The 16483-nt window shown below is 34.3% G+C and overlaps 3 protein-coding genes and 1 long non-coding RNA gene across 4 annotated transcripts; 1 reads left to right on the top strand and 3 right to left on the bottom strand.

Annotated features, from left to right (window-relative positions):
• Positions 1-170: 170 nt before the first annotated feature.
• On the bottom strand, positions 171-2331 carry LOC120335714 (ankyrin repeat domain-containing protein 13C-B-like). The gene has a single exon (XM_039403303.2). The coding sequence runs from the start codon at positions 2299-2301 to the stop codon at positions 928-930; it is 1374 nt and encodes a 457-aa protein (XP_039259237.2). The 5' UTR covers positions 2302-2331; the 3' UTR covers positions 171-927.
• Positions 2332-3154: 823 nt separating this feature from the next.
• LOC120335578 (queuosine 5'-phosphate N-glycosylase/hydrolase-like) lies at positions 3155-8465 on the bottom strand. Its single transcript, XM_039403111.2, has 7 exons — positions 8301-8465; positions 7791-7880; positions 7322-7474; positions 6562-6659; positions 6166-6314; positions 5344-5497; positions 3155-5245 (listed from the first exon to the last, which is right to left on the bottom strand). The coding sequence occupies exons 1-7, from the start codon at positions 8463-8465 to the stop codon at positions 5032-5034; spliced, it is 1023 nt and encodes a 340-aa protein (XP_039259045.2). The 3' UTR covers positions 3155-5031.
• A 6-nt stretch (positions 8466-8471) lies between these two features.
• Positions 8472-11498, bottom strand: LOC120335577 (cysteine protease ATG4B-like). Its single transcript, XM_078109767.1, has 2 exons — positions 8996-11498; positions 8472-8949 (listed from the first exon to the last, which is right to left on the bottom strand). Exon 1 carries the CDS (start codon positions 11154-11156, stop codon positions 9918-9920), a length of 1239 nt encoding a protein of 412 aa, XP_077965893.1. The 5' UTR covers positions 11157-11498; the 3' UTR covers positions 8472-8949; positions 8996-9917.
• A 3049-nt stretch (positions 11499-14547) lies between these two features.
• On the top strand, positions 14548-16241 carry LOC144418311 (uncharacterized). Its single transcript, XR_013473443.1, has 3 exons — positions 14548-14715; positions 15338-15432; positions 16194-16241. It is a non-coding gene; the product is annotated as an uncharacterized LOC144418311 (long non-coding RNA).
• The last annotated feature ends 242 nt before the right edge of the window (positions 16242-16483 follow it).

Consider the following 16483-nt stretch of genomic DNA (forward strand, 5'->3'; position numbering starts at 1 on the left):
CATTGGTGTAAACCCATCATACATGCTTATTGACGACATCTCTGATAGTTGGCAAATTTCTCAATGAATCAAAAAATCACTGATCATGGCTAGAATAACCAACCAAATGTCCTTCCTTGCGAATGCATTTTTGTTGATTTAGCTGGCAATCTAGATTGACCACAGCTCTCTACAGTTTTACACTAAATTCTTGTATTCACATGATAATCAAATTTAAAATTGCACAACATAACATATTACACATAAACATTGATTTCATCTGGATGAAGTGCTACAAGCACTGGGTAAATTCATTTCCTTTTCCACTGGTCATTTCCCCAGTGTTTCCTGAACCATAAGATAAGATATGACTTCCAATTAGAATTTTCCAGTACCGTTACACGTGCCATACACCTCTAGCTTTCAGTCTACAAGATTGCATAGGCATACTTGACATTGCCTAGTCCAGTTAAATACAGTGCATGATACAATCTATATACATAATCATTTTACATACATACATTAAAAGAATTAATAAGTGCGTATCAAATAGATATGCTTCTACTAAAAAAGGGAAACCATCAATGCTGTTTGTTATAAATCTGAATTGCATTTTGGCACAAAACATGAACATCACCTCGACAATATTATCTTTGTGCAATACCATATTCCACTACATTTTACACCTATTGAATCAAAATAGGACAATGGGCGCAATAACGAGGTAGGAGCTATGTACATTGCTCATATATGTATACGCTCAAAAGTTGCAGCATAACAGCCAATGTACCATAGTCTTTACTAAGTGACGAATGAAGCATTCCAATGTAAATTGAGGCCAATGATAAATATTCAAATAATAAAAATCTATTAATGTGTGCAAAGTAGTATCCCCTTCTATATCTATGGGCAGCTTTGGTATAACATTACCAGCAAAGCTATAACATATTATGCTTTTGATTTCTTTCTCTCCACCTGCCGTTCTTTACTTGATTTGTCGAACCAGGATGGGTCTTCTTTATAGCTCTTAGGAACTGAGAAAAAAGCATCGTCAAAATCGTTTCTAAACTGAAACTGTGGAAAGCTCACAGTGGCTTTTACCGTAGGGAAAATAGGTAAATCTATTCTGACTGGAAATCCTGGAGGCAATTTCATGGTCACAAAGTCTCTAAGTTTGGAGAATAGTTTAGCTTTTGGGCCAAGCGCTTCTAGGATAGGTAGCAGGTTTTCCAAAGTGACAGGGAATTCTCTACTCATTCCGAGTAGTGGTTCAAATGTTTTCATGCTCGTTTTCACTTTCGTTTTACGACCTAAGCACTCGTAATCACCGGGTGGACTTTTAATATACTGATCCCAAGTCATCTCTGGTTTGGATGGAACGGGAAGAGATTTTCTCTTTTCGATCCCTCCTTCAGCTTCTTCCAAAACTTGTTCTGTATTTTCACCCCTACTGAAAGCATCTCTCAATGCCCTATTTTTACGTATATCTTCTTCAGAAAGATGTTCACGACGCTTACGAGTTTGAAAAGTAAGTCCTTTCAAGCGATAAAAGTCAGCTGGAAATTTGCCTATCTTTTCACATTTATCCTGTTTAAAAATCCAACCTTCTTGAACCCGATCCAAAATGACATCCCGAGTTTTTATCGAAGCATCTACAATGTCAGAGCTCATTGTGATATCAACTTCATCTTCGATAGTTGCTTCACGTTCCTGTTGTGACACTTTTTTCATACGTTGATAGACCATTCTCTTATTGTCCATCAAAGTTATTTCCGGCTCGGGTTCTGTGCTGAAGTCAACAATGAAACTAATGTCTCCTCTTACCCATCGCATATCACTGAAGTCTTCCAGTGTGGAGTCCATTCTAACTTTGCTTCCCTGGCGATATATTAGGCATGTGTCTGATGGGAGTATTCTTGAAACAAATGGAACCCAGCTTTGGAAATCCCAATGAAGTTCCATTTCAAAATCCCCACCAAGTTTATCCAGGGCGGAAAGCAGTTCACTTCTTTTCTTCTTGATTGATTGCTTTCCTTGCTTACGCAATGCTTTGTATAATGAGGTCAAAATTTGCCTATCTCCATAACTTATTGCCTCTTGTAAAGGTGTCCAGCCTAATGTATTTTTTACAGCAATAGGATGATTGTGTTTTAGCAACAAGTGTGTGCATTCTTTATGTCCCAGAGATACTGATAAGTGCAAAGGTGTATTACCATGTAAGTCTTTCAATGAGTTGGGTGATAAGATATCTTTATCAGAATTAAGTAAAGATGATACTTCTGATATATTATCTTCATACACATATTTGTGTAATGGATACATGTTAATTTTATCTGCATTTTTAAAAATAGAAGAGGATAGGTTAGAGTGATGTGATGCTAACAAAAAAGTAATAATGCGATTGTATCCATATAAATCTATTTGAAATCATTTTGACACAAATTTGAAAGAGCTACCGTACAAAAACAACTGGCTGGTCGGTTCGAATTACAGAACTAGCTTCGGGCTTCAAATCATCCCTTGAATAGAATGTAACCTCAACTTCTGAAAACAAACAACTGGCTAATTCATCTCTAAGGGACTGGTGGGTAGCCAAATGATTAAGCTCTGCCATTTCCCTGTGTTGAATATGTAATTCTTATCCTTTCAGCCATGCTTTCGTTGCCAGCCTTTACAAGATGTTTACCGGTATATTGCTAGCACAACTGCATAAGCACATTACAGTATATCAAACCGAACCCTGGTACCGACACCATCGCAAAGTTGTACTTGTAGCTAACTGCTTACCGGTAATTTCGGCTGGCCGTTACCTGTGACTGGGGGTAGATCAAAGTTGTCTATACCTTTATGTTGTATTTTCGTTTTATCATTATGTATGGTACTATATTACCTCTAATTTAATCATGCAGTTAAAAATCACGAACTAAAAACCCCACGGAAGCCCCTAAAATTGTAGAATCGCTTTGTAGCCTCATAAAAGACAGCTGAGACGCCATAATAATAACGGTGGTATGTGGAGTCAAAATACTGAAAATTCGGAGAAATTATGTAAGTGTGAACATTAATTGAGCTTTTGGCGACTTTCAGGCGTGAGTTGAGTATGAGATATTACATTAAAATGAATCTCAAAAACTTGACATTGTAAAAATATCGTACCATATCATGTTGACATATGTACAATGAGTAGTGAGATATTTACAGGTGCTCCAAAAATTTCTTCAAGTAGAGAGAGAGAGAAAGAGATGTATTATTTTGTTAACTAAAAATAAAGTCATCGATACAATGAAAATTGACGGAAATAAAATTGTTTTGCTAGGAAGGAAGCAACACAATCATCGATGCCAACACATGCCGACCATATTTGCTGGTGTGATCAGGTTGGGGCAAAGAAAATCAAATGAAATTTTTACGAATTTCTTAAACAAAATCGATGAATTCTTATGATAAATAACAATATATGAAAACATTCGATATGTGCAATATATATATAAACAATACAATCAGTGGATGAGGTGTAAGAGTAACGTGGTGAAGATGTGTCATCAGCATTAGAAATATTTAAATTCAACTCAGTACTATTACTAACGAATTTTCGCCAATAATAAAAACTACTATTACAAAACAATTGGAGAATAATTTTTTGATTGATCAACAAAAGTAATATTAATAATTTGAATAACAAAATATATGAATAGGGTACTATAAAAATGACTTTCATCTTCATTCTACCTTGACACAGAAATAAACTTGGAACTATTCGGAAAAGGCATAGGTCACGAGTGTACCACACATACCTATAGCAATAACGATGTAATGAAATATTACAAATGATTTTTACTTCACCACTGCTCAATTATTTGGGGTGTTTATTTTGAGAGTTGGTGCGTACAAACCGATTTACCTTTTTCATTAACAAGATTTTTAATTCGACAACCAGCTTTCCAGAAGTACCTACTGTTAGCTAACTTTATTGTAGTCTATCGCGGATTCTAGGGTTTAATATTGAAATAACTGCAACTAAGCCAAATTCCCCGGAATACAAATTCACCATTTAGTTATTTATACCCAAATTTCGGATATTTATGAAAGCTCAACAAAGTGAATGTTCGCCCTGCCCTCTAAAATTCTTCCGGCACATTTCCTCCGCAAAATTGGGAAATCTGCGACGCTCATTTAAAGTATTATTGCGAGTTGGCGCGAACTCGGTTTATAAACACCATTTTGATTCAACTCAATTTTATGGTACTGACGTCCGCGCTAATTTTAGTGTGTAGCAGTCTTTCGGAATCAATTTCTTTACGACTGAACGGACTTCACTGAAGACAAATCGACCATTTATTTGATTTATACCTAAATTTCCGAAACAACTAAAAACTGACAACGCGGCATGTAAACACGAAAACGAGTTAACGTAACGTTTACAAGCATACATTGAAAAACAACAAGAGGGTAAGAAGCTGCTAAACTTCCAACTGCAACGTCGTCTTTAAAATCTTGCTGATGAGCAATGGAGCGCGGGGAAACCTGCATTCAGACGCTTAAAGCGTAAATATATTGGAATGCTTCATGTTATTCAGAGGGCTTGGCAGTCACGCACGTAATTAATAAAACAAACTGATGCATGGTGACACGAACTCCAAGATCACTCTCCGCTTTCACACACTATTATAATCATTATTCATACATATTGGTCACTGACTGCATCAAAAAACCACTGTATGGACGTTCATCTTGATTTACGATTGCCTTAATGCAGTTTCAGCATGTGATATCCCACATTACATTTGTGGTTCTTGAATACAAATTTTCTTCACAACTTGGGAATACAACTGGCCTAATTACAGGACAACACTTCAAATATCATATGCAATATCTTCTGCCCGAAAAGAAACAGATACGCTTCTAACAGAGGGTGCACAGAACCTGTTATTTGGCACATAAAAGGTATAATTTCACAGAGATTGGCTAAAAAACTTGTGTAATACGAGTGAAAGAACACTTCTTCATGCCAGTCTTGATGAAATTGAGATGGAAATCCATTCCTACAATTCATCAGTAAAATATTGTTCTAACAAGATGAAAAGGCAAATGATTAATTTTTTCGCGATGCTCACGGGCATAATCCCAAAGAAAATTGTCAACAGTAATAGAATTGACACCAGATAGTTTGCTCTCTTTAATGTCATCATCTGCCAATAATTTTCTCACTTGAGATGTTAATCTTTCAATTGCTTCTATTGATGAACCACGAATTTCCAATTCAAACCTAAAAAGGTAATCAGCATTGCAAAAAAAGGAAGGGAGACATGTTTTTATAATAAGGTAAGAAAAATAAGCAATATAATACAGATTGAATGCACCCACCTATGTCCTGGTGGGAAAACGATTCTTTGTGAAAGAGCCTTCTTTAATTCTTCTGAATATTTTAAAATTTCAAAGTACTCTAGGCTTTGAGGTACTCTGTAATCTGCGAACATTGTGATTTCATCAATATTTGTGAATTCTCCCAGACCTTTTCCTGAAGTTATTACAAAGCAAGTTTATATGATATTATTCTGGGAATTTGGCATCTGTGAGAGACTTATATGTCAAAATCATATATAACATACCAAAATTTAATGTGTTAAAGAGACGTATTTTGACAAATAAAACACATTAACTATTTAAATACAGTTTACTATCAGCCATATTGGGCCGGTGGGGAACAATACAACATAATCAAGAAATTAATTTAACATAAATTTTTGAGGGTGAAAAGAATAAAACTGTTCTCCCAACAAAATTGATATACTGTAAGTGGTAATTGACCAAACTGAAGAAAATTTTAAAACCCTAACCAAGAATACTCAAATGAGTCGACGCATAAAGAATAACAAAAACTACCAGTGCTTAACCTTCCTTAACAAAATTTAAGTTTACCTGTGGCCACTCAACCATAGTGTATCCAAACGTGACAAAATAATGAACGAACAAAACAAATAAATATGTATTTTAATAAACTTGTCATGAATTTCGATCAATAATACATATGCTGCAACATAACAAAATTATGACCTCATAATGATGCTTATACAGATGCACTGGGTAATAAATGACCAGATCTACATCAGCATAATAAAATTCCAAACCAAACATATCCAAGTATAAATGATGCAATACTTAAAAACCCACTAAATAAATACTAACCTTCAAAGCAACACCAAATATCAGCTACTAAAATCTGAGCTCTTTTATAGAATGCAACTCTCTGATTTTGAAATACAGATTCATCTCGAAAACTTGGAAAATTCTCTACTACGAGATTCATCAAAGTGACAGCATCTCTTTCACATTGCCTTAATTTAAAATTCATATCATTCAAGTGATAAATTACAGAAAACTCGTAACCAGTATTTAACTCCATCATAAGTGAAATATTTCTTGCAAAAAATAAGGCAGGCGCTATACAAATAAAAACAATGTGAGTATATATATTTTTCATTATGAACAGAACTAGAACAAAGAACAATATAAATGTTAGAACTAAGTTTTTTTTATTTATTCCTGTATCCATAGACACATTCTAAGAACTAAAACTGTTACCTAATGCAGTTGATGAAAGAACCATTAAATTTCTCTAACAATACTCTTCCACTTTCCTTGAACCCTTCAAATCTTTTGTCCAACAATGGTATTTCAATCTGATTGAATGAATACAGTAATGTTGTTTTATACTTATCAACAGGTTTGAAAAGAGGACAATTTCATGTGTTTTGAATTGACGAATAAGGGAAGAACATGTAATGAGAATATCGGTCCGAAGACTTCATCCGCTCTTGCTTCATAGTGATACCGTGTGTCCCATCACTAATTAATTAATAACTCGCTAATTATACGACATAATTCATCCAAAATCAATAGGCTTCTGGTCCGAGATATGATGAATGCACATGCAATGCACAATTTGGAGCAGATTCAACCTCGCTTTCGTGAGATATCGCGTGCATCGCGTGCAAACAAACAGACAGACAGCCAGACAAATACCTATCAACATACTTATCGAGATCGATAAGTAATAAGGATTTGCATACAGAAAGGATAAAACATTCATGTGAGATCTGTGATATTGTACATATCTTGTTTACTTAGCTTACTTTGCTGAGTTTGATTTACAAGGCCAGGTACAAGGCAACACCAATATATGAAAACAATAAATATTATACTATATCATGTCAGCATCAACAGTTAACCAAAGATGATTCTAAATGGCAATAACCTTCGAAAGGAAAACCCCATAAACCATAACATATTCCAAATAATACATACATATCACGCTGCACCAATGATAAAATGCACAAATTACTTCTGTGTCTGATCTGAATATATCAGAAAATTCTTTTTTTTCAACTTCAGCCATGAATTCGGAATCATAAACAGGTTTGCCTTCATCTTCGGCACGTTTTAATGCTGCCACTAAAGACCAATACCCCGTCCACAGCTTCCCTCCATACTTAACCTGAAATAAGTATAATCAATGAATTCAGATATTAGAAACAATTTCATCACCAACCAATACACTACTTACATGGGGTAAGAGTTATATTTATTCACAATGAAAAATAAACCACCGGCAGTGTGTATCAAATATTGTTGAGGAAGGTATATTCAATAGGTTATAAACATTTATTATTGTAAAGAAAGACTAAATAGATGTTTTAGTATGGACTATGTTTCTTTTTTACTGCTTTCTGTGATTGACACTGAACCACTGCAATATTAAAAGTTAATAGCATTTTCTATGGACTTTGTCTTTGAGAAGCAGCATAACTTACAGCATATTTCTTTCCAGGAATATCAGGCCAAAATGAGAAGTTGAGAACATCAATTGCGAATATTATATCAATTGCTTTTTCATCAGCTACCTGTCACATGATAGAAGCATCAGTTAAATGAAATTGGTCCTGAACCCTTTTGAATCAATTCATATTTTTTCAATTGCAGCAACAATGAATTCACTGTATATCCAAGCATGTCTGAAAGATAACGAAACTCCAAATACTGTACCTATTTAGCCAATTTTTATGCATAAAAATCTGGTTAGTACTATGAATCATAGCACATGCCGTAATACTTTCATATCATGGATGGATAAAAATAGGAGCTGTTAATAAGATGTTAATCTGAATAGGACAAAATGGAATGGACATTCCAAGTTCCCACCTAAATGATCTCCCATGGCTTATTTCATGAACCCATAATCAGGAATTTCAAGGGAACCAAATGTTATTGCACTGCCTCCTTGTCAAGTTAACAAACATCCCATATTGAAGAAACTATCTTACCTTTGGATGCAAAACATGATTTTTCCAACCTTTCAAAGAAAAATCATTTTGTTTGAATGCCTGCATAAGCACTTTAGCCGTCTCTGCTACTTTTTGATCATCAATAAATACATCTTCACAATGTGAAGCTATCAACTTTCCAGTTTTTCTAGGAGGTAAAGCCATCACCTATCTGTCGTATATTATAACAGTGAAATTTACATCGATCATAACATAAGATATATTTGTAAGGATTTAATAAAATGAAATAAATTTGAACACTAACATGACAAAGAAAAACTTGAAAACAAATTATGTAAAATACAATTTCAATATCAACCAGTTTCCCTGGAGTATTTAATAACATCAATTTATTAAGAATATAGAAAATGACATTACTCATTACCTTAAAAATAAGTTTAGAGACATATTTAAAGAAGTTGTATTGTACTGGAAACAATGAACAATTCCCTTTAGCAGCATGTTTTGTTTCATTTTTGTTTACATGTTTTTTCACATCATCAAAGAATATAGGTCTGATATTTAATGTCATGGGTCACCAAAACATGCCATAAAAAATATTGTAAAATTCATTAGAATTATTTCAACACATTAATAGGTTGGATCAGGGTTTCCCAAACTTTTTGGGTCGCGGACCCTGTTTGTGAATCTAATTTTTGACGGACCGCCATCATATTCCATATCAATTTCTGTGCCTAACCAACAAGGGGGGATATCGTTTCATTTACAACACAAACGTCATTAATGTAATAGATGAAGTTGCATACAAAATCAGCATGCTGTTTTTCACTGCACAATTTATCAATTCTCAGGGCAATTTGTTACAAGCAAACTAGGTCTGACTCTACAGTAAGTCTCGAGCTGCATTTTGTCATTAACTGTTAAGAGCCGAAATTGCTGCCTCACACATGTAGGTCGTTGCAGAAGGCAATATAATTTTAATTTTTGACAGCAATGGATATTTGTCACATCGCTCAAACAAAAAGACGCGAAGGCTTTTTGACTGAAATCAATCATTAAAGATTGATCACACTCTTTTCATATCATTGCATTGCACCCCCTGTGCAGTTATCATGGACTCCCAGGGGTCCGTGGACCCCAGTTTGGGAAGCCCTGGGTTAGATGAAAAAAATCATAAGGCATCATAAACAATTCATGAATATACACATAGGCATGTATAAAGTTGTAAAGAAAAGCACACCATTTTAAGTAAACTTGAAAAATTAAGACCTGCTACATAATATAATTCTACATCTGAGATATTTCCGACCGGGTAAACCGAATAGTTTACACCAGGGGTGGGCATTTAAGACCGTACTGCAAAGTTTATATGCAATCAGTCCATATTTAAATGTGAAATGGTGGAAAATAGAATCATAAAGAAACAGTCTCAATTTATCAGGCCGCGATATCATGGCTAATTATTTTATACTCTAAGAGGATTGTCGAGTTGCACAAGAAAGTAGAGTATTTCTCAATTAACAAAAGCGTATCTAAAATGTGCTCAGGGAACACAAATTTAAATTTAGTAAAATGTACTTTTTGGTCAGAATATCATGAAAAAGTCCAATCGTTCAGAATAAAAATAATTACATATGAAATTTGTAAAGTCTCTTTTCATAAAATCTCTAGAATCTCAAATTCCTCATCAACATCATCCAAATCTTCATCAGAATCGAGGGTTAAACATGCATTTTCATCCTCCGTCATATCTCCAGTTCTTTTTTTAAAAAGGTTATGAGCCGACACAGAAACCACTTTTGATTCTACTACAGTACATGTTGGAAATGATTCAACAACACCAAATAATGGTAAGCTTTCTTTAGATGACTTCTGTGTTTTTACTCTCTCACATATTCCTTCAAATTCTTTCTTAGTTTTGCATAGAAATCCTAACGCTAAAGAAGGATCAAGGTGGGACATTGGCATTTTACTAGGATACTCGCAATGATAAGAATTGTCATGTTCTATTTCAACTATTTTATCATCCCATACAGCAGCTGGTTGGGTAGTATGTGGGTCAAGGAAGACCATGTAATCAGTGTTTGTATGTCCAATAAAATAATATGCATGATTGGGCTTTCCACCAATTATTCCAACACTTTCTTTCCAAGTTAAACATTCCTTGATATTTTCAAAATATACTGGATTTATCTCTGATAGTCCAAGTCGTAGTGGAATAAATAAAACTAAAGGTTTCCATATTTTGGCTGTATTTGTACGACACGATGATGAAGGTTGATCTTCCTGTTCATTAGAGATAGAGAACGAAGTTGCACTGTTTTCAACTGAAGAGTTCAGACATAATTTTTCCACATCTTTCGTGCATATTGTGTTGTCCATCGCAACATAAACAGTGATGTCATTTTTGTTATCAAATGCAGACAATTTTTTTAGGACCTGAGCAATCGTGTTCGGGCCAAACCATTGACCGACTTCTTTTCCTTCTTGCACTCCCATTTGTGCAATTTGATGTATTGAGTAACAACTTGTTCGTTCATCTGCAAAATCTTTCAATACTTCATAATATTTAGACGACTGAAGTTCGTTTGGTCGCCACTTCCATTGTGGAGACATTTTTAACCTAAGCAAAGTTTGAGCCAGCATCATTTGGCCGCAGCGCAACATACATCCCCAACCTGAATCACTGGTTGGTCCTGTCCCACCAATCGAATCAAATCCTTTTCGATATGTAAACCATAGTTTGGATTTTGCTGCCTCGCAAAACTGTTCTCTATCATTTGGCAGGACATATTTTTTCCCCATTAACCAAATAATTTCATTGTCTGTCCACGAATCTTCTTTTGACAAAACATTTTCATATGTTAAGCAAGAAAAATTGGAGTCGCCTTCCATGTCTAGATATGCAATTACATATAGTATGCAGGTAAGGTATGCAACTACAGAACTAGGAATGAATGTAGATGTAAGTTAAGATGGAGGAGTACTAGGATTCTCCACAATTACCCTGAGGGGAAGAAAGTGGAATAGACGACCTAATTGGGTCAATGCCTACTGGCACACCTTATTCTCTCGCCGGGGCTGCATTTCAGATTACAGGATTACTGTAAGCAATTACCTTGTCTGCAATGAATAGATCAGTATGCTCCCGTTTACAGGTTTATGCAATCATTGAAACATCTAATCGCAGATTTATTACTCGTTTTTCGCAATGATTAATTGAAGAAAACACATAAGGAAAAACATTAAACAAAGACTCTGATAATCTTCCATAATAATTTCGAAGTGATCAGGACTGTTAAATAACAATCTTAATTCTTATATCCTTTTTTGAAGTTAAGTGACTGAACTACAGAACTAGGTGCGCTATGATAGTTTATTTCAACTCTAGCTCCTACAAGTGCGATTACTTCAGAGACGAGCAAAATAAATCAACGTTTTTTTTAAATATCCCAGTGCCAATAAAGAATATAATAATTTTGTATTTTTTGTCCATATAACAGTGTATTAGATAGTTTTGGATGCCAATTCTAATTTAGGTTAATATTGAGTTCGGAATACAATTGCATTATTTGAATTCCGTTTAGGTGGAGAAAAATAAGTATACAATACCCATACAAAAATTACAAAATATTTCACACATTCAATATCAGCAATTCATTGTAGTTCCAATAGAGTCGATCGTTGTCCCAAATGTCATCATGGTGAAGATTATAGGATATGTTTTATATTAGCATGGAAAAACAAAATTTATAAAGATTAGCCAGCTAATTTGAATGGGGTACCTATTAGGGTTAGTTCGGATACCTATAATTTTTATTATCCGCATAACGGATATAACCGGGTATTCTGTATTTTAAATATCCGGTTAACCAGATAGTTGCTGCCGATTTCGCACGATTTTAGCGGCGAATTGACCAAAAACCACCACACAGTTCTATTGTAAATACTCACATATGTATTATTTTCCTTGAATAAGAATGATTGTGCATTTTAATATTGAATGTGTCAATAAATGATAATTTAAGTTATGTAATCGTACCGATGTACAGCGGAATAATAAAATGAAACATGTTTTGAAAATATTGTGTCCTAATTATTTTTTCCCCGACTGCTAAGTTATTTTCTCCTATTCAAATAATATGTAAAGATTTATATTATTTCTAATTTATTGTTAATTTTTTTAAAAGCTTCTTTTGTGTCTAGAGCCTCTTTTCATTAAATTTTGACTCGTACTAAATTTTAGTGTCGCAGACTCACAATGATCATTTCTGATCATCCGCACCTTCCTATCAATTGCAATGAAATTTAATATTGTCATGTATAGTATTTTGTGTTCTATAATATTTTGTGATTTCTTGCACGACGAAATAAACTTTGTTAATATATACCACAAGAGCATACATATAAATGAAAACACGATCACAAAAAATCGTGCATTTCGAACATTTGATTTCGTTGAGAGAAGTATCCAAAAAAAAATAGAATATAGGGGGGACCACTTCCGTGAAGTGTATAAAAAATATAAGTAATCTGAACAAAAATTTTAATAACAAAGCAAATTGATGGTTTTGAAAATACCAAAGTGGTCAGGAATTTCTTCTAATTTGAAAACTTCACTTATTTAACATGTCACTGTAAATATTCTCACGTTTGTACTAATTAGGCCACAACTTCAAATCTATTTCCATTCGAATATCTTTTAAACTAAATTAACAGAGCCAAAACAATGCTGCGCCAGTTTTTGAACAACTTTACTTACCACCCTCAATGAGTAAATGAAAAACATGACACGATACAAAGTCTGTCAGATTAAACTTTGCTGAAATATTATAGACCATTTTACAAACAAACTTGTTTGGGAAAGTTCCATGAAAACCATAAATGTAATAACAGCCCTTCCTCCTCTTTTTAAAATTTTTGAAAACGTCACTAAGGCGGTCGAATTTTACTGGCTAATTTTGTCATCATCGCCGATCGTTTTCTTTATTTGGGGAGTTAATATCGGCATTATGCCAGTTTTAATTTGAAAAGAAGTTACATTCCGTGACAAGTTACCCTTGTTGTAAATTCAGTAAATACGATTATTACGAAATTTTGGCGATTCAACAGCGCCTAAAACAGAGTTTTTTTTATCTATCACTGGCTCATAAATCAAGAGTCGTGATATTTTCCTTAGCATTTACTTCCTTATTTTCAGTCAAAAATGTGTGCTTCAGATCTACTCTCTTAACGATAGATAGATACGACGATAGATAACATACTGCGCCATTTCAATTCCAGGCGAAATAATACAATTATCCGCGTTATATACCGATGAGACTGAACCCGACTTTTCTCCCGAAAAGCTAATTAATCTGCATTTATTGTACTAAATAAATTATGCTCATTGGAATTGCAATAATAACTCAAATTTGATGAATTTGCAAAATCGCAAAAATACGAAATTGGATTTATTTGTGCAGCTTACCACTTATTTTCATATCTAGAGTAGAAATGCTTTTATTTTAACGTAAGTCGGGCTCTTCTATAACGCAAATACGCAATAATCACATTTTTCTGCATGTTTTGTGATGTAATAGTCAAGTTCACTCCAGCATTACACGGATGACTAAAATATAGGCAGAGTAGTGTGGATATTAGTGATTATTATATGCTCTGAGAGATGTCAGTGGCCACTCAACAAAAAATATAAAAATCACTAATGCGCATATGCATTATTTATACTGCTCTATTATCCGGTTAATCGTTACAATAATATCCGGATATCAGATAGCAAAATACCTCTTGGTTAACCGGTTATCAGATAGCAAAATACCTCTTGGTTAACCGGTTAACCGCTACTCGGATAATCCAACCCTAGTACCTATCATGACAAGAGGATTTTACTATTTCCTGTCTACTGGTCTATGTAAAAGGTTTTATTCATATCTAATCAGTAATCAGTAATCAGTAATTTATTTTATCACCAAGAAATACACACTGTACATACAGAACGAGATAAGAAAAGAGAGGAAAATAATGCATTTCAGGGTGAAAGGGGACGCGATAAACCAGCATTGGTTATCGAGCAACGACACCTATGAATAGTCTAACATTGGGTTATACAAGAACAAAAATCGAACTAAATACAGTACTAAAGTGAGGAGTCGGACGCTAAAATACTAACATTGGCAGAAATATGTTCAAAAAGACCGGATATTTCCGGACTCACTAAGCAAACGACTCCGAACGCCGACTGGCAGATAACCATGACAACTACGGCACAAATACGGTAACGTCTAAGTGACTGGAGCACCATATTGCAAGCTGAGTTGGACGGTACCGGCACTGTGCTGATGCATGGTTCATAAAGGCTGGGGACGAATTTGTACACGAGGATAATATGAAGAGAGAAAAAAGAATAAAATGTATCTACAGGTTTGGGCAACAGATTAAGAGATCACTAAACCAGGTAATTGCATTGAGTTACATTACTTACAAATAGTCATTTTGTGTGGCATAAATATAACTAATTTCAGAATTTTAAATCACAACGGTTCTGAAGTGCGATCGAATAGGTCATGTAGAATATAGAAATCATTGAATTAAAAAAATGTATATACACAACAGTTCAATAGGACGGTTCATGCAGAATTTATGTCAATAAATTACATAAATTTAAAGTCACAGCAGTACAATAGCCTACTATGATAAGGCAATTCATGCAGAATATATAAGTCACTCAATTATAAAAATGAAAAATTCACCGAATTACAAACATATAAAATAAATATACTAATAGTATGGGTCAGTCGGACAGCTGTAGTAGCTGATCAACATAATCCTATTTTGGCCTAGACTGTGCTGTCAAATCTACTGGAACCAGAATCCTGGCATATGCTGCCTCTAATTTTAGAGACATTTTGTTTTTTGAAAAAGCGTAAATGTACCTCCACATATATCTGTGAGGGCATAAGTGAGTCAGTATATTAACAATATATATCAATAAAAGTATTTTAAGTAGATATCCGAAAAATTTGCCAAATAAACATTGATAATTCCGTTTATTAAGAATAGTAAAATGTTTATTACAGGTTACTTGGACTCGAGGACTGTGGATCAAGTCGAGTAAACTCATTGTATGATCAAGTAATCCTGGAGAATTCACTTTGCAAATTCAACTGGACCGGTAGGTGGAAATCATGAGTTTTTTATACTCTATTTTGAAAGCGGCATAAGACGAATCACGTAGGGTTTGGGGTAGGTTATTCCAAATTCGCACACCTATGAATTTGAGGGACTTTTGGGATTTGGCAAGTGAGAAGCGAGGAACAAAGTAGTTACGCCTTGTTGAAGAACGAGTGTTATGTTCATGCACTGAACTTAGCGTGACAAAATAATTGTCAAAAGCTGCTGGTAATTGATTGTTTTGAAATTGATGCATAATTTTTGAGATTTCTAGTTTATAGATGTCAGTCAATTTAAGCACTCTAGTTTTATGGTATGAATAATTTAAATTCGAACGATATGGTGCTCTAGCGAGGATTCTAACGGCTCTATTCTGTAAAACCTCTAATCTATGCATGTTGGACTGAGTTGTAGAGCCCCAAGCAGCTATGGCATATTGTATATGAGATTGAAAAAGTGCAAAGTAAACGGTTCTCAAGGTGGAATTTTGTAAATAATTTTTTAGCTTTCCTAAAATCCCTACGGATCTTGACAGTTTTCTATGGATTTCGGTGGTGTGTGTATTCCATTTTAACTGACTATCAATGTGGAGCCCAAGATATTTATAAGACGAGACTATTTCCAATTCGGAGCCTTTAATTTTTATTGAAAAATTCATATGTCTAATGCGAGAATTTGGACTGAATAACATGACTTTAGATTTATCTATATTTACTGTAAGTTTATTGCATGTCATCCAGTCATGTATTTTATTTATTTCAGTGTTCACCTTATTTTGTAATGTGGTCAAATCTGTCGCACTGGCAAGCATTGATATCTAACTAATATTCAACAGAATCCAGCAAAAACCCAGCTGATAATATCCTATAAAACTAAGGTAATGTTAACACGTCAATCGTCGTCGACATCACAAAGAACAGAAGAATACATGGGGAAATACCGGTAATGGCGAAATCGGTTCAGCGACCAAGTTTGCAACTCGTGACAGTACACCTAACAAGCCCTCCAACGTTGCAACAACCCAAATTATCTAAATATTTATTTATTATTTT

This window comes from Styela clava, chromosome 2 (genome assembly GCF_964204865.1).
Source record: "Styela clava chromosome 2, kaStyClav1.hap1.2, whole genome shotgun sequence".
Lineage (NCBI taxonomy): Eukaryota > Metazoa > Chordata > Ascidiacea > Stolidobranchia > Styelidae > Styela > Styela clava.